At 48.4% G+C, this 19,161-nt stretch overlaps 1 protein-coding gene across 1 annotated transcript; it reads right to left on the reverse strand.

Moving 5' to 3' along the window:
• Positions 1-496: 496 nt before the first annotated feature.
• FBXL14 (F-box and leucine rich repeat protein 14) lies at positions 497-4,007 on the reverse strand (the record flags this gene model as incomplete). The annotated part of the gene is made up of 1 exon (XM_082492632.1): positions 497-4,007. One exon carries the CDS (start codon positions 4,005-4,007, stop codon positions 2,805-2,807), a length of 1,203 nt encoding a protein of 400 aa, XP_082348758.1. The 3' UTR covers positions 497-2,804.
• Between the last annotated feature and the right edge of the window lie 15,154 nt (positions 4,008-19,161).

The raw sequence follows: 19,161 nt of genomic DNA on the forward strand, positions 1-19,161 counted from the left end.
CCTCTGCCATCTACTTGGAGCTTTAAAAAAAATTAAGAAACACAGCCCTTCTGTCCTCCCTCCCAAATGTCTTCCTCTCCCACCAAATACTCGATTCACTTGCTAGCGAGTGAGTGCTTCAGTGCTTTTGGTTTGTCTGACCTCAAACCCAGCTGACACCTCACACTGATGGGCAGCTGAACCTGGGTTCTCCCAACGGATGCTGTGCGCGCCCTCGCAGACAAGGCTGGTCCTACCAAACCCCTTCCTTATGAACTCTTCACGATCATGTTACTCAACATCCTGCACAGGAGGCACCGGGTTCTCTTCCTTCCTTCTCCTCCTCCATCGCTCACTGGAACAAGAGCGCGCAGCCCCAAACCCCCAGCATTAGCCACATGGCATACTTACCAAACCCAATGCATAGAGAGATATACCTGTCTTTAAAAAGCACAGACAACACAGATAAGGCTTTTTTTTTTTTTTTTTTCAAAAACATACTTCATATTTCCTCTTTTATTATATAAATATGTTTAACCTTTTACTGTAAGAATATAAAATGTTTTAAGAGGATCTTTGTTATTTTTTTTTTTATACAAATTCACAAACAGTACAATTAATCCATAGGGGTCTCTGGGTTTGCGTTAACTCCGTGGTCTGGCCTGTTACTGTGGAGGATTTGAGATTTTGAACAGATGAGCAAAAAAAAAGCCAAGATATTTTTCCTAAAAAAAAAAAAAAAATCAAACTTATTCTTCCTCTTTAAAATAATTAAAGAAAAAAAAGTATCTAAAGACCCAGCTCCATTTTATTGACAGAACAGAGATAAGACAGATGAACTTCAGTCTCCTCCCCTTCACATTGCAGCCTCAGGGCCTGCAGGCCAGCTCTGCTCCTCTCCACCTACAGACAGGAAGCCTCTATGGTGACCTTTTGTAGGTGATTTGGGAGGGGAGGGGAAAGCATTTGCATATATCTATATATAATTATTTTTTTTTAAACAAACTTGCATTTTACACATTTCTGTTAACAGTAGCCCAATCCTTAGCATGGATTCTCACGTTACACGTTTTGTGCTAGAAGAGTAAAAATGCAGAAGCACAGTTCGGGTCCCCAGTCCCCAGCGAAGAGGGAGGGAGGGAGAGGCACAACCAGAATGTGAAGGTGGGACACAATACAGTAAGCTTAAAAAACAGAACAAAAATTATAAAAAAAAAAAAAAGGGGGGGGGGGGGGAAACAGATGACGAGTGTGGAAAAAAAGAACAAACCCAAGGGGCATTATTCCAGTCTAGGCACAAAAATGTTTCAGTCTCAAAATCTCTTTCCTGTAAGAATTCCAGGGCTTTTGAGGAGAAAAAAAAAAAAAAGTAACAAATTAAAACGAGGTAGCCAGACATCATATATATATTTATATATATAGAATATATTCAGCAGAAAAAAAATGTACTTAAAAATCCACAAGAACAGCAACTTCAAATGTCTTTAAAAATAAAACCATGTAAGAAAATGAATACTGTAAAGAGGAGAATGAGTGAGGAAAAGTGGGATCAGTTACAGGACGTAAGCAAGGGATAGATGGGAGAGTAAGAGGCTGTTTTTGTAGCAGTAATTTTTTTTATGCATTTCAAAATAAAAACAGGTCACAGTATCTCAAATGAAGCAGAAATGAAGCTGGAGATTTTTCCTCGAGTCCCCTGGGTAGAGGGGAGCTAGCCACCCCGTCTACCTGCTGACCCCCGACCAAAGAGGAATGGATATGTAGCTGGATATGTCTATCCCTGTTGCCAAGAAGAAGGAGGGGAGAAAAAGAGAGAATGATGAAAGGGAAGACGGGTCTCAGTAACTCTCAGTGTCCCCCAGTGCGGTGGAAGTCTTAAGAGACTGGGGTCTGTGTCCAGTCCCCACAGAGACAGGAGAAGGAGGAAACGGTATCTTCATCTCCAGTAGAGAGATGGGGAGAGAGAATGGAGTGCCTAGGCTTTTCCATTAACCATAGTGCAGGATGACATGGAAACATACTGACAAAAAGAGGCTGTAGCTATCCCTAGTCTCAGTGCAGTGGAGAACTGGAATAGTAGGAGGTTGTATCCACCCACAGCAGAGAATAACACGGAACTGGAGATTGACAACAGACTGGAAAAAAAAAAAAAAAATCAATGTACCTAGGGAGCAGTATTTCTGTCACAATTCCCAGCTGACAGGGGAGGGGCAAGCGCAGAGGTGGAATGGTTATTTCACCAAAAGCTCTGTCTGTGCCCAGCACAGGATGACTGGGTGGCTGGGTACATAAGTGTAGCTAGGAAGCGTTTTCTGCTGTTGTTATTGTTTGTTCCCATCTCCATTCCCACTCTCCTTTATATAAACCAAAAATCATCTATTCTGAATACATGGCAGAACAAGGGTCTGTCTTTTATCCATCCGTAGTGCACGAGGGGATGGAATCAGGGAGTGGGGATAAAGAGGGGTGTCTCTAGTGCCAGTGCATAAGAGTGTGGGCTTCCACCTCTTCCCCAGGGAAGGATGCTGTGAGGGAAGAGGGAGCTCTGTCTCCCCAGCATGGAGCTGGAGGCATGACCTGGAAAAAGGATAGGTGCTTTCTCTCTCTCCTCCTGCCCCCCCATCCTCCTCCTTCAGAGCAAGGGTAGGTAGGCAGCACAGAAGGGTTGAGGATATACTCTTTATGTTCCTCCCTCTGGTGCCAGGGTGCGTGGGTAGCATGGCTCTGTGCGTGCCCCTCTCTCTCTTTCTCTCCTCCATTGCAGCAGTCAGTCAGTCAGTGAGTCCCTCCAGAGGAGATGGAGGTCTCAGGGTGCCCCCCTCCTCTCACCTGACCTTCTCACTCTCAGTCATTTCCCAAAGTCCCAGGTTGAGCACCTTGAGGCAGGGCAGCTGGGTGATGCGCTCCAAGCCCCGCTTGGTAATGCGGGTGCAGCCGTAGAGATCGATGCCCGTGAGCTGGCTGAGGTGTTCGGCGATGAGCTCCAGGCCCTTGTCAGTGATGCGGACGCACTGGCCGATGTTGAGGGTGCGGAGCCCGTGCATCTGCCGCACCATGCGGTTGATGCCCTCATCGCTAATGTGGCAGGAGCAAAGGGAGAGCGAGCGCAGCCCATCCAGGCCCTGCGCGATATAGGCTAGGCTCTGGTCCCCCACCTTGTCGCAGAAGGAGACGTCGAGGCCGGACAGCCGCAGGCTGCCCATGGCCAGATGCATGATGCCCGTGTCGCTGATGTTGTCGCAGGAGCGCAGGTTGAGGCTGCGCAGGCTGCTCATGTGCGACAGGTGCAGCAGCCCCGCGTCCGAGATGCCCCCGCAGAAGCTGAGGTTGAGCTGGCGGAGGCGGCCCAGCCCGCGGGCCAGGTGCTTGAGCGAGAGGTCGCTGAGCTTCTGGCAGTCCTGCAGCGTGAGCTGCTCCAGGCCCAGGCAGCCCTCGGCCGCGCTGCGCGTCATGCCCGCCAGGTGCCCGATGCCCACGTCGGAGAGATGCCGGCAGGAGCGCAGGTTGAGGCTCTTGAGGCGCTGCAGGCCCCAGGCGATGAGGAGGAGGCCGGTGTTGGTGATGTTGCTGCAGCCCCCCAGCTCCAGCACCTCCAGGCCCTTGAGGTACTGGGCGATGCGGCCCAGGCTGCTGTCCGTGATCTGCTTGCAGAGGCTCAGGTTGAGCGAGCGCAGGGAGCTGATCTCCGCCACGAAGGCGTGGCCCAGCCCGTTGTCGGTGAGGTTGTAGCAGCCGCTGAGGTTGAGGCTCTCGATGTCCGCCATGCCCTGGATCACGTAGCTCAGGCTGCGCCGCAGCGACAGGATCTGCACCCGCCGGATGCCCCGCGCCGCCAGGCTGGGGAAGAGCGAGGGGTTGGCGCGGCGCAGGTGCAGCTTGGCCTCCACGCCCCGCCAGACCGAGCGGTGGTAGGCGGCGTCCCGCCAGGCCGTGCACACCTGCGCCGCCCGGCCCTTGTCCCGCACCTCCAGGTACCCGAAGATCATGGCCAGCAGCTCGGGGAACAGGCACGAGATGTGCGTTTCCATCGCACGCCCGCGCCCCGGCCGCCCCCGCCGGCGCCGCGCTCCTCCTCGCCGCCGGGCCCGGCCCGCTTCCGCTCGGGGCCCGCCCGCCTTCCGCTCCGCGCCGTGCCGCGCCGCGCTCCTCCTCGCCGCCGCCGCCGCCCCTCACATCGCCGGCCCGGGCGGCGCGGCCCGGCCCGCCGGAGACGCTGCTGCGCGACCGCCGGCCCGGCCCGGCCCGGCCCGGCCCGGCCCCGCGCCCTGCGGCCGCCGCCTCCTCTACCGCCGCGCCGGGCGGGCCGCGCCGCTGCTGCCGCCGCGCTGCTGCGGCCGCGCCGCCCCGTGCCGCATCGTGCCGCCTCCCGGCGGGCGGGCGGGTGCGCCCCGGCGGCGGCGGCGGCCCCCGCGCTCCGTCCCTGGTGCCGGCCGCCGAGCCCCGCCGCCTCCCTTTGTCTCCGCGCTGCCGCCGCTTACAGCCCGCGGCCCCGGGCCGCCCGCATCCCGCGGCGGCGGCGGCGAGAAGGCAGCGAGGGCTGGGGGTCGCGCCGGCCCGGCCCGGCCCGCCCCGCCGTCGGTACCGACTCCGCCGCTCCGGGCCCGGCCGCCGCCGGCCGCCTGCTCCGCTCCGCCGCGCGCCGCTCGCTGCTGGGCCCCGGCGCCGCGCTCCGGCCGGGCGGGAGGGGGAGGAGGCGGAGGCGCGGCGAGGCGGGGGGGGGGGGGAGGAGGAGGGAGGAGGCGGCGCTGGGCCGGGCCTGGCGGCGGCGGCGCCGACTCGCCTTCCCCCCGCCCTCCTCTTCCTCCCCCCTCTCTTCCCCCCCCTCCTCCCCCGCGCCGCTTGCGCAATGGTATGATCCGGAACACTCCGAGCCGTCGCCCTGGAAACAGCGCGGCCCATTCGCTGCGCCCCGCCGTTAACCGTTGATTCGCCGCGGCAGCGCCCCGCTGCCGCTCCTCCGCCGGGGCCGCCCGGGCCTCCCCGCCCGTCACGTCACGCCCCTCACCGAGCGCCCCCGGCGGCCGTCAACCCCACCCCACCCCACCCCACCCCGCTGCTTTCCCGCCCCGTCAATGAGTCTGGGCGCCGCGCTGTCACCCTGGGGTGACTTGTCCCCGCCTGGGTGGGGGGGGGGGTCGTCCCGTTCTCCCCCTCCCCGCCTTCCCCGCACCCGTTGTGAGGAGGGGGACCGAAGAGCGGATCGCAGCTCCGCTTCATCTCGGCCCCGTCGGCCCCATGGCTTCAGGTCTCCCTGCTCTCCCACTACCCCGTGAGCCCCGGGTGCCTGCCTCCCTCAGCGGCGGGGTGCGCCAAGGCACTGGGCCGGCTGGGAAAGAAACCTTCGAGCTCCCTGGGCAGCCACGGGCTGCCGGACCCCGTGAGGAGGAACAGGGGCTCATGCTGCTGCACAGGGCGGCAAGGGGAAAGCAGGCCAGCGCCTCGCCTGTGCCTGTCGGAGAGCAGGCGGCTGTGGTCTGCGGCTTAGCCTCGGGACTGCGTGACGGCCTTGAGGGACCAAAATTTGGGAACCCCCTGTCTAAACATCCCTGTGGGAGCGATAGGAGTGTGGCGGTAAATGGCTGGGAGATCTGGGTAACTGTCAAGGTTGCTAGACGTCTGGGTGGACCACTTTGCGGCCTCCGTGATGGGAAATGGAAAATCTTCTGAAAATGGCTTTTCGGCTAATGGTCTCCTTGAACTGGCTCTGAAAATAGTTGAAGTGCTCACATAAACCAAGCAATTTCCAGTGATTTCCAGCAATTTCAAGAAAGAATGTTTGAAATCCATGCTTCCTACGTGTCTGTAGCCTCCTGTAATGGTAACTGTGCATGTTTCAACACTGAGCAGTATTGTGGCAGTGTTAAAAATGGGTTAAATTCTACCAGAGATCAGGTAAGGCTTTTCAAAACAGTTTCAAAAGAGCAGGACTGCCCTTCTGTGCCAAAGGGCTGTAAAGAAAAAAAATAAAGTTCACATTTGTTCAACACGACAGGGCGCATTTTTAATACTGTTTGGATTACTAAAATACTACTAAAATCAGCCTAGTTACTGATGTGTTTGATGTGCTGAGACTTCCACTAACCTGAAGGAATAAGCTCTGTTTTAATCCTCATCTAAATTTATCTGCTACAGAAACACCCATGGTTCCATCTTCACCTACGGAGTCCCTGTAGGTAGAGTCTGTTGCTACTTAGAGGTTAAATGTTTAGATTTCATTGTGCTTTTTTCTTTCCTTTTTGCTTTAAGTTGGAGGCGATGCAAGTTGAAGGATTCTTAGGCCCTGATCCTGCAATGAAATCCCCGTTCATATAAGCATCACTGTCGACATTAGGCTGTGGTTTGGCAACGCAGAAAATCCAGCAGTAAACTCCTATTATTGCCTCAAAAATGGGGTGGCCGCATGATGTGAAGCGCTGACCTGGTATTCATTCACTCTGCCTGCTCAAGTTAATTCAAGAAGTTTTTGACAGGTTAACTTTTTACTAGCAGACTTTATGCCAGATCAGGTATCACTGTACACAACTCCAGCCGGATCAGGTATCGTCTGCACCCCTGCGGCTGGCATGCGGCCAGCGTAAAATTGGCGTTGGCTCCGTGTCGTGCGCTCTGGCTCATTCAGCAGAAGCGTGATCATGTGCCTTGGCCCGATCCCGATCAAATTTGTACTCCTGGGTGATCCAGCAATGCGCAGACCTGGTTTTAATGATCATGGAGCCACAGCCCCACACAGGCGCTGGACCGGGGTGTCACCCGGTACAAATTATCTTTGTAGCATTATTTATTTAGTTTTGTGCTATTGGGGGGGTGGTTAACCATCAGATTAATACGAAAATGATTAGGGGGTACAGATTTTGGTGAGCAGCCGCACTGCAAATCTGCTTCTGTCCTCAGACCAGTCGTAGAGCATCGCAACCAAAAAGATTCTTCTTCCGTGAAGTGAGGAGGTGAAAGGTGCGGCGTCTCGCGGGCCGCGTGGGCCTGCCTCCAGGAGGATTGCTCAGCTGAAGACAGGGGGATTGCTTACGTGGAGGCTGAGTCCGGCAGACATCAGGCAACGTGTGAAAGCAATGTGGTACAAAGGTGGTGGTGTATCTTAGCGATTGTTGCATTACTCATAACTGGCAAAGCTACAAGCAAGTTACACAAGTCATTCTGAAAGAGTGCTAATGAAGTCTTTTACTGTATTATCCCAAATTCGACTGCAGAATCTTACAGTGGAAATAATGCGGTATTTCCTCTCTCTAAGCCTTTCACCTTCAAACCACGTTTGAGGGGGAGTGGGGAAAGGGCATGCTCTTTAAGGCATAAAAGCTTACCTGAAATACTTTTTTCTTTACATTTTAGCACGTTGTGTCTTTAACGCCTGTTGTGTGTAAGCAGCAAAGGTTAGAAATAGATGATGTATTTTTCTGGAGACCCTGAAGTTCCCTTTCTCACACGTTACACACTTCGAGTGTCTGTGCTTCCTTGTGAACAATTAAGATTTACATGTCAAATGGAAGAGCCCTGGAATTTGGACTCATAATCCTAAACTACCATGGGGTTGTTTTTTAGGGGGGAGCACAGAAAGTATTCTTCTACTAGATTTTTATTGCTTGCTTTGTCTAAGTGACACACGTTTGGAAATAGAGGTTTAGAAAGGCAAAGTAAAAGTGCATGAAAAGGGCCCATTTATCACGTGGTTGTTCAGCTGATTTTGTGTTTCCAGGAGTAAGGAAGTATGTGCCATGCTTTTTCATGATCTCATACAGTATAAATAGGAGGTGGTAATCACCCAGCGATAAACTGCATTTTATTAAAAAATCCCTGCCTGCCTCATATGCGCTCTGACGATTGATTCGTGCCCCTGGAACCATCTCCAGCATTCCAGCCCCTTGAGCAGCTCCCCACAGCTGCGCTCTCTTTTTAAAAGCACTTGCCAGATAAATGTTTTATTCTTTTTTTTTCTTCCCCAATTACACCGGTGTTCAGCAGAGGCCGGACAGTTTTGCTTGGCGGGGGTTCAGGAGGATCCGCACACTCACTTGTGGCTTCTGTGATTGGAAGTAATTCATGCTGATAAAGCTGCACCATTGCCTATTCCATATCTTTTATTGCATGGTTGGGCATTATATCCAGCAGGTCTTTCTGCAGCTCCCATCTCAGTCTGTCCCTGTGTGGTGGTTTTGCTCCTCAATTTGCAGGGTAACTTCTAGCTCAAATTAGGCATTTAAGAGATAACAAATACAGAGTCCTTCCATACCTTTCATTTTCTTCTGCCACCCTACTCCATGTGCTTTCTGCATTTTCATGGCTTCAGCTGTGCAATGGAAAACTCGTGAATTTACCCACAGGAATCTTCTTGGCCTTTGGCTTTTTCTTACCTATGGGCGGTGGCCACTGGGACTGCAGGAGAGAAATGACACAAACCCGCTTGAACAATGAAGCCTAAGGTTTGCTAACCCCTCTCTCTCTCTTTTGATCCATTTACCCTTAAATTAATTCCTAATTTCTAATCCCCCACCCCTTGCCTAGCTAACTGTACTCCTTTCCCTGACCTGGCTGCTTGAGGGACTGTGTCCCTGCTTGCCTTTCCTTGGAGTCGCTGATCCCTCCTGTTGCCCCACCTGACCGCGATGTCCCACATCCCAACGCCTGAGAGATGAGAGGCAACTTCAACCGAGGGAGCAGAGAAGACTGCAGGGAAGGGGTATACAGGCAGCTCGGAGTCACGTGCTCCGCTCAGTACAGCGATGATGATCAGAGGGATATTAGGAAGGTGGGAGCCCAGCGGGGTCCTCATTCACACAGACAGCTGGGTAGATCTAAGCTTTCGTTTAAAAAGGTGGTGCTTTACTTCCTACCCTTGAAAAAAACAAGGCACGGATGGCCTCAGCCTCCCTCATGTGTCACGGAGGCTGCAGGCTGGTGCCCTTTGGGGTGTAGGCTGTGACAATCCATTAGCTAATTTCCTGTGACTGGCTCATGTTGGGTTTTCAGTCCTTTTGTCCATCCCACCCACCACTACATTACTTTTCAGTTTAAAGCATTTTGCCGCAGTCGAAGCTACAGTGGGGAAATTTCTCCTCTCCAAAAAATGCAACTGGCTTAAGGAGTAGTTCAGCTAATGCTGGTTTGGGACTGGTTCAACTTCAAATGTTAGCCATACTCTAGGGGGTTACAGCTGTCCTTCACAAATTTGCTTCCAGACCTTCTTCATCAGATTTGAAGCGTGTCCATTAAAATCTACTGAGTCTGATACAGCCTATGGTCTTAAATTGGGTTTAAAGTTGGTTTAGTGGAACTTCTTAAAAGTCAATTTGAGGAATGGGTTTTTAGTATGGATGAGACCAAAACGGTCCTTTTGCACTGCTGACACCTAAAGGCACCATCTTCGGGCATGGCGCAGCAAAACAAGGGTGCCAGCTTGTTGTGGAGAGAACGTGGCGCTCATAAGCGTTTCATGCCGAGTGGACCCCTGGCTACTGCTGCTTTTCTGCTGTTAGCAAAGTGTCAGAGAAGCTGCGATGCGGTGTTTTAGAGGTTCTGTTCCTTTCTTGAATGTAAAGCAGAAATGATCCCCTAGAACTCTTCTGTGAATGCAACCAGTAATTACATGACAAAGATCCCTATTAAGACCTGTGCATTTAAGCATAGGCAGAACAGATGTGTAACGTGCATATTTTAGATACATAAGCATATATACATATATACGTATGTACATGCAGACACACATATATAAATCAGGATACAGCTTGTAATATTAGGATCCTCTTGCCTGCAGAACTTTGTTGTAGATCTTAGGTCACCATGAAGCTTTCCTTAAGACTAAAACCCTGGTGGTTTTATGTTGATGCTTTACATGATACCTTGCAGTTATCGTCTCTAATAGGTGCTACATGAGACTATGTTTTAGGATTACATAGTTCCTCCTGCACAAAGCAATTCTGGTCTGCTTTGTATTTCCTGGTGTCGGGGATGGTTTACACAAAGAATGTAACTATGCTGATACGAGGAGGAATGGTCAGAGGATGTAAAGCATGGGAGGTCTTGATTATAATCCCAGTTTTGCCATTAAATTGGCCAGTGACTGTTGCTGCTGTAACAGATTGAACCAAGCATAAACGAAAGGATCGCTTGAAGAACCAAGATAATATATTATGGTCCGGGCAACTGCACTTGGATGCCATGCACCTATCATGTCTGTCTCATCTGCTCTTGTGGGACAGGACTGTCTGGTGGTTAGAGCAAGCGACCTGGGCCCCTGGCCGCGGGTGGTTCTCTGACTCCGCCATGCGTGTCACACCCTTCGTGACTTGTACGATGCTCAGTACTCAGTGGTTAAAATCATCAAAGAGAAAGTGCTGTGGGAGGGCAGGATGTAAAATCTCAAACCTCAGCGCTTGCAGTTCGTTGCATTGTGTGCTATTTTAAGTGTTGGGGACATTTCTTTATTAGCAGTACCAAAGAAGATTGAGATGGTAGAAAATATCTGATGTAATCATTATTATTAGAAGCAGTGGCACAAAACCAAAGAGGCCTTTCACGTAGTAATTGCTTTCATAAGCCATTCCTGGGGATTGAACTCTGAGACCTCTACAACTGGATCGAAAAGGAGCAGCCCCTGCAGTCACAGCAGAAACATGTGTGTCCGACATGCTGTGGGGTACCTGTTACAGCAGCAGGCTTGTGAAATCTTCGTCCGTAACAGCTGTTTAGTCCAAAACCCAGCAGAGACGTCCGGATGGGGTGTGTGTGTAGCTCCACTCTCAGCCAGCACGTTCAGCCTGGGATGGAGGAGAGATTCCGGCCTTTGGCTGAGGTTGGAGAAGAGTGGGTGCAGCCTCCCCCCTGCCAAAGGGTTCCGTTCAGCCAGGGAAGATGTAGCAAGACTGGCCAGCTGGCGAGGAAGGGTTATTTGGCTATCAGGGAAGCTTCTTGCTGTCCTCTCTGTCAGAAGGTCCAAGGAAGAAAAGGCATCAGGACCTGGGCTTGTCCCTTTCCAGTGATGCCCTGCATGGGGCTCCAGGAGCCAGGTCCAGGGTCAGGTAATTCATATACACTTGTAATAGCGAGAGTTAGAGGGAATCTCGCAAGAAGGTAAGGCTCCCTCGGCCCAGGGAGGGCACGGAGGTAGCTGTGTGGTTCTTAAAACACAGGATTTTTATACCCATGGATTACCGCAGCGTTACTTTTAACTATTGACTCCTCCCTCTCTGGACCGTGGCCACCAGCGCATTTTCAGGTAGTAAATAGCATTCTAAAATTGGCAGTTCACTTAGAATTGGACAGTTATGTCACCTGCCCTACGAGCCTCGGCTCCGAAGTCAGATCTTGGAGGAAAACTGAAAAATAGGGCAGTACTGTTGTGGAAACACGCTGTGAAAATCAGAGTCACAGTCAGAGCCTGGCACAAACTTAGAAAACACAGTTTTATACAGAAGTCAGGATAAAGATACAAAATACAATTTTGTACTTAATGGAGGGTTTTGCATTCGTTCTGGCCAAAGGAAGGTTACTTTAACATCTTGTTCCTACAACTAATAGCACAAAAACTGTCGGTGCTAAAGTCCCTTGATTTTCTTAAAGTTTTCTGCTGCAGCTCCAGGGGATGCACAGAGAAGTGGTGGCAAAAGGAGGTGCCTTTCAGAAACTGCTTTTGTTGTTGCTTCTGTTCTTGAGTACGTGTGGACCCTTTAAAACTCCATTCAAATTGCTAAATTCACCAACTCGTGTTATCTACTTGTGCATGACAAAAATCTTGAAAATCCTCTCTCAAGATGCGGGGGTAAAGTTAAGGGCAGACGCAAACGCGGTGGGAAGAAAGCATAGATTTCATCGTGTTGGAAGTGGAAATATAAACGGGTAAAACAAGATCTGTGTTTTATGCTATTTCTTTCAACTTGTTTCTACAGTATTCAGAAAAAACACAATAACCCTTTGCCTACAGTACAATGTAAATTAATCTTCTATGTGACCAGACCCTGTCATGTACAATGAGAACACAACTTTCTTTAATCCAGATGGTTCCAAATTTTTTTTTTAAAATGTGTATGCACAGGAAAATGTAAGCTAGAAATACTGCTTTTACTCCTCTTTTTTCCCCCCAGCATACATGCTGACTAAATTATGTGGAAAAGCTGCTTTCTTTCCACTATTTCACCCCTGAGATCTAGTATTTTCCTAGTCTTGTCGGTGGTGTTGTTCCACACTTTTTGCCAGAAATCCTGGTCTGTATTCTTTATGTTCCTTTTGGAACAGTCAATCCTTTCGTAAGAAGATTATTCCTCGATGCCCTGAAGCAGGAAACATAAACAAAAATCTTCAGGTGTATTGAAACCCGTGAAAATATTTATAGAATGGCAATGGTTGCCAGGACATGGGAAACAACAGGTAACTAAATAATACTCCTTTGCATATCGGTAGCCCTCTCCTTCGGCAAAATGAGAGGTCTATGTAACCATGTAATACCAGCAGCTTCGTAGCATTTTGGGTTGCTTCGCAGATTTTAGCCCCGTTGCATCTGTGATGAAACTGAGCCCCAAAACATATCTTCTGCATGGATGGGAAGTTAGTACCTGCGGCGTAACTTTGAAATCCTGGCTGTGTGGACTCATGCTGTCTCACGCTAGGTGCCCACAAGTATAGGCATGAAATCAGTTTTTGGAAACTTTGGGGCTGAGCGACTTTCCAGCGTCACATGCTGGGTTTGTTGCAGGGCCAGGAATACAGCCCGGATCTCCTGGCTCTCTACCCACCACCTGGACAGCAAGGCCAGCCCTCAGCTCCGTTTCAAGGGATCCTAGAGAGCACTGGCATTTTAGCAAGTCAGCTGGCAACTTCGTAGTGTTTTGTTTAGAATGGTTTGCATTCTTCCATCTAATTCCCACACTGAAAATTTCCAGCTTCCTATTTTCCCCGAGCTGTCCCAGCAAGTCGTATTGAATATGCAGATGTGATGGCACACACTCGCACACGTGCTTTTCCTGAAGCAACCCCTCAAAGTTTGTTCTGGATGTTTGTTTTACTCTGGTTCCTCTAATCCCCAAAGTGACATTAAACAGATTTTTTTGTTTAACCTTTGTATGAAACATTCGCTCTCCCTTTATTTGTGAGGATGTGCGGTTTTAGTTACATTTCGTTATATTCCCTTGTGCGTGGAGGAGACGCTGTGTAAATGAAAACATATTATAATTACTACACACCACGCACAAATGTCTTCTCAGACATCTCCCATACATGCCTTCCCTAGAACATATTTTTTGAATGTGCATGTCACTGTATTTTCAAACGCATTCATGTAATAAATAACTGCTTTCATTCTCGGAGTGTTTAGCGATATAAAGGCTGTCCACCCGAAATACGTTGGAAATACATTTCAAAGGCGACTGAAATTGTGACCAAGAGCAGGAATAGGAGCTAGGAGGCTTGCTGCCCTGTTTCTTAGTGACGAATCTCTCGGTACAAAACCAGCACTGGGCTTGACCGAAGAACTGCACGCTGTCAGCATGAGTGAAGTAAAGACAATGAAAGGGCTGGCTTCTGCTTCAAGTGAGGAAGTTATTTTGCTGGAGCAGCATAAATCCTTAATAGGATTTCTTGCTTTCCCTGCAATATTCAGGCAATTCCTTCTCTCCTCCTCCACCCTGCCCGCCGCAGGGATGAGTGCGTATATCCTCATACACCAGCTTTCTGTGGTCCACACCTGCAAACACGCATACAAGCATAACCCTTCTGTGCAACCCAGCATGCTTCCCTCTCCTGCAAGACGAGCAATCCTTACCTTCTCTACAAATATGCTTATTTTTTTTTGCGGGGCAAACACATTTTTCACTGCAAGAACATTGTATTTGTCCAAAAAAGCCAAGATTGCATTCCAGGTGTACAGCTATTCCACCTACAGAAATTCCCTAGTCCTGCCTAGTCAACATATTCAATAACATATTGCCAGAGAGAATAAATATGTTCAAGGTAATGGGGGAAAAAATCTCTGGTACTGTAAATGTCTTTATGAATGATAGCATAAAATAGATCGTTTTCATTTTCTCTATTTGAATGGCAATTGGAAGAACTTAACCCACTGGATTTCTCCCACTGGGTACGTGTTTTCCCTTTAGCTTCAAGGGAAGAATAAACGCATTTCTTTCTTTGAAAGAAATCTGTCTCCTATAGACTGTTCTCTTGTGTTTGGTGAGTTCGGCCTGAGGTATTACTATGAACATGGAGTTAATAATAACTGCATTTACATGGTTTCACTGAAGGATCTTTAAATGCATTAGAGCCTGTAACGTATCTCAGCATCCACAGGCAAGATCACAATACTGGTCCTGAAATAAATTTACCTCCCCTTGGCAGGTGAAGAAACTGAATTTCAGAGCCACAGTTAGTTATAACCAAAACAAGATGGCTAAGCAAATCAGCGGCGGTGCTGGGAAGACAAGGTCCTGACCTGACCCCTTGCTGTAGTCACCAGACACAGGGTCAGATCCCCACCTTGCCTACGACAGCAGAGCTCCAGACGAAGTCACCGCGGCGAGGACTGTTCGTGCCAAATTGTCGGCTTTGTACGTGCTCCTCACTGGAAATGCCAGTGCAGTGCAATTTAAGTGCCATGCGTTATATGGCCTCAAACCAGGACAGAGTGCTATTAGCATAAAGGTGTGATGCAGCCTGCGTGACCGGGGAGGGGAGGCAGGCTGTCCCTGCAGGGGACCTGACCTGATGTCCACCCTGAGCTCAGGGTAAAGTTTGGCCACAGGAGAGGATTTTAGTTTCCATCTTCCGAACTCTGGTTGCTTCCAAGGACCCTTAATGCAGAAGACCCCCTTCCCTCTGATAAATTGGCCCGTAATCCTATCCACACATGAATTCTCACCAGGAATGAGAATCATCCAGTAGTTACTTGTTTCTTTCTTTCTGAGACCTGGTGACAATCTCATGCCATCTGATGCTGTAGATGTATGATCATTCAGAGGTGACATCAACCCACACTGCATCAAAAGAGGCAGTCCTGCCTTCCCTCAGCTCTTGATAGCAAACGGGATTGAAAAACTGGTTGGCATTAGAAGTCAAAACATCCAAGTGCCGTTCTGAAGTTTGCAGGATCATAAGGGTCTGAATCGGGTACCCTTACCCAGCCCAGCTGCCCCTGCTGCAGGAACGGTAACTTTTAAATCAGTATTTGAAGAGCTGCAAATTATATGTACTATACTGACTGGACGCTCAGAACAGCTTAGAGCCAAATTCTCCGGTGTCCATCATCCTCGAGCTTGAACAGCACTTTCTGAGTAGATGAGGTGTTAGATAAGCACCTACATTTTCCAGATAATTTAACCCCTTGGAGTTTTGCGTCTGGCGGTTACAACATTTTTCATGTCAAAAGCAGGAAAGGGAAAGCTTAGTTTTCCACAGGCACCTCTGAAATCTGATTCCTTGTTTTGAAGCCCAGGTGTGGGCTGAGCTCTTTGGAGGATAAATTCCCCCCTGGTGAAGTGCAGGATGTGCTCAGAATCCCTCATGATGGGTGGAAAGCCGGTCTGGTGACAACTTGCACTGCCTTGTGTTGATGTAAAGCAAGTTTTGACTTTCATTAGCCCTGCTGGGCCAGGAGAGCTGTAGGAAGAGAAGATGGATGCTATTCTAGTGTCTGTACCACCAGCAGAAATGTCACATTACAGTTCATGTTGAGAAGAGAAGCAGGGAAAAAAGCGTAGCTTTTTTTGGAAAGCTTTTGGATAGCTTTGGCAGTTAAAATATCTATATAGTATGCTTTGAAAACTGAGTGAAATTCAAAGTCATTGAAAAGGAATAAATTTGAGTAAAGCGTGCTAGCAATTTTAGTTACTTTTCCAGTTCTTTTTTTCTTTCTGCGCAGGGAAGGATTTACAAAGCAGCAAATACTAGTTGCTACACTGGAAACCTCATCTGTTCCAAAGCAGGTACGCAGAGGCATCTTTCAAATGAATGCTTTGTTACTAAATTTTTTAAGACTTAGGTTTAAATGATTTCTTTTTCACTACCATGTTCTTGCACTTCGGGCTTTACCCTGGCAACACAGGGGCTTTGGCAGCAATATGGGTTTAAGTAGTTCCTGTCCAAGAAGCTGATGTTCACCTTCTGTGCAGATGTGCCCTCAGCCCGTGGCAGTGAGCTGTGAAATCGGTCAGGGAACGGAGCCACAATCAAAAAACATCCCAGGAATATAACTTTTCTCGAAGCACTAGTGGAGGTCCATGCGAATTTAATTCAGGTGAAGGTGGTACTACGTGGCTCAGCCCTTCCTGCCACGTGTTCCTGCCACGCTCCACCGTACTTCTGATTCCCATGTGAACCAGCGCAGGCTGTTAAATAAGTAAAACATGGTCTTTTCTTTTTCTAAGGTTAATTTTGAACTTTTAAACTGCTTATATTGTCTTTTTGACTGCTTATATCATCAGGGAGGCTGCACCTTGAAAGCGCAGTCTCCTGCGGCACAGGGCTGGGATAAGCCCCAGGGTGGGAGAGAGAGGTCTTTATTACCCTGGTAATGCTGCCAGCAGAACCATGTTGTCAGGCTCCTGCCTCAGTTTTGGCATCCTGAGCTTTAAGGGACAAGCTGGCACTTGAACAAATGGGCGTGAGCTGACCATGAATAAATTTGGACTGGAAATTGGAGAAAGGGTCGCAGATTTTTGCGTGGTGAGATGCCAGACAAAGTAGGGACCCCAAATAAACCACAGCTTTCAAGATGCTCACTGAGTTTATATATGGGATCATATGATGTGTCACTCAAAAGAGGCGCCACCCCTTGTTCTTAATATTAGAGCTTATCTACTTAAAAAGAAAAATGAACACAGTGATTTAACTGAACAGTCTAGTTAAATCAGTACAGATCTTATTTTTGAAGGCTTTGCTTTTGGTTTAAAGGGTAACTAAGCTACACAACACTGATACACTGATATAACTCTTCCAGATTAGGTTTGTATGAATGCACATTTTGCTGAAATTTTCTATCTGGAAATTCTTTATTTAGGCAGGTAATAATGTTATAATAGCATTTTACAAACAAGATCTTAAATAGGATACTCTGTTTTCTGCAGTTAGGATGGCACATATGTGATTGGTGCTAGAATAAAGGTGAGATATAGAATGATCTTCTTTTTAGTACAAATATATATGCAATCTATTCCCAAGATGGTTTGAACAGGTTTAGCTTAAATCTGTTGCATCCAGAATTAACAGGAAATTCTTACACTGAAGTGTGGTGATATAGAAGATAAGTTCTGAAATTGGTTAAATCAGAGTAATCTTCTGATATAGATAAGGCTTTATTTGTAGCGTTTAGGCCTCATATATAGCTATGTTTTAATACTAAAACGTAATAAGCATGCTCGGAAAATGTTTTTTCTTTGACTCGGAAGCTGTGATAACTATGTAGATGATACAGTTGATACACTGGGGCATTGTTCCCAGAATGTTTTGTTTATTACCTGTGCTTTGAATGCACTGTATTTGAGCAGGAGCAACATTTAATTGAGGGCAGAAGTATTTGGTAGTTAACAGAATGGAAAAAGGAAGCAGATTTTGATTTTGATCCTAATTCAGCAGAAATGAGTAGGTGTATTCTTACTTTCAAGCACCTGGCTTAACTCTCTGCTGAATGGAGGTAAAGCTGCACCACAGATTTACTGTTTTGAACCTGTTACTCGCCCCTTCCTGCACCTCTCTCTTTCTGTAAGGTAAGGGGCAAATAGTGGCTGTTAGAGTTGTGGGTTCTGATGTACGGTGTGTATGTTCCTGTTTTGCAATTCTAGAGAGGAGGAAGACCTGATCATTAATATTATTTTCATTAGACTGGACTTTGTAAGAACACCTTTGAAGACTCTAACAGGAAGGGGAGAAATTAAATTCAATTTGAATTTATTCCATGGTTTACTATTTCCTTTGGAAATGCCTATATCAAGCTTTGCTGGCAATGATTTAACTGACAGGAGGCTATTGATCCAAGTCAGTCTGACACTGGTCCCTGGGACCTACACCGAGGTGTTGAATTTACAAGACAGAGCAGTAACTGTGCATATCTGTGTTTCCCGTGGTCGTTCACTCCTGGAGAGCTAAGAACAACTGCAGCAGCAGCGTAACTGTATTTTAAATATTTTGCTGTCTTTGCCAGTTAATGTAATTATTACAGAGTATGGAACAGGCTAAAAGGAATATATACTCAGAGCAAAAATGAGATCCAGGCCTGTAAGATGCAGAGACATAAATCTTCTTGGTTTGGGATGACTCCAGTGGGACCAGGGGAGCTACACACCCCTTTCGGGAGGATGAAGGATGCTCTGTGCTTTGCAAGATCAGAGTAAGGAAGAAAACGCACAAAGTAATCCAGATGTTTCCATCCTCTGGCCTGTTCTGAAATCTCTGCAGAGAAGTTGCTTTGACGTGGATCGCCTTTCGGTGCCTCCTTGCTCATACTGTTGGAGAACTTTGTCCTGTTATCCTTCCTAATCGTCAAGGAGGGCTGACGTACGTGCATGAAACCACCATAATCTCAGTCCAGAGTTCTCACGCAAATCCTGCGGCCAGCATCAGCGAGACGAGGGCTGCCCTTCTGTCACTGCTTGAGGGGTCTGTGCCACGGTCAGCTACGGCAGGTAACAAACCAGCTCCCTGGGTTGGCCCCTGGAAAACAAATAAAGGAGGGATATGCTTTCTTCTTTTCACTTTCCTCATCTCTTATTCGCCTCTAGGATGGTTAATCCTCCATGTAAACTTAACACCTGGGGGAGGTGTTGGCCAGATGGCCTTAAGGGTTGGAGTCTTTCATTCCGAGAAACTTGTGATGTTGGAGGGCAGCAGCGTGGGCTTCCTAACCCTGCCTGGGCTTCTGTTTCACCCTGACCTCCCGTGGCTCCTTTGAGGGGGTCTGGGGAACAATTGCTGAAGAAGAAATTTTTAACGCAAATTAAGGCGATGGGGTGCCTGTTTGGCAAGTAATCTGTGATACCATGGGCATGTTAAATAAGCCACTGAATGGTCATCAAAGGATAATGCTTGATACTTTTTTCAAATATATGCATTTAGTGATTTGTTAGGTTATGACTACACATAGGGGAACTGGTCTAATTTCTTACAGGGCTTGCCCATATAAATAAAGGATGCTAAGAACGTTTCAGTTTGTGATTAAGGACAATTTGCTGCAGCCCCAGAAACCCTGGTATTCTA

This window comes from Vanellus vanellus (genome assembly GCF_965231255.1).
Source record: "Vanellus vanellus genome assembly, chromosome: 1".
Lineage (NCBI taxonomy): Eukaryota > Metazoa > Chordata > Aves > Charadriiformes > Charadriidae > Vanellus > Vanellus vanellus.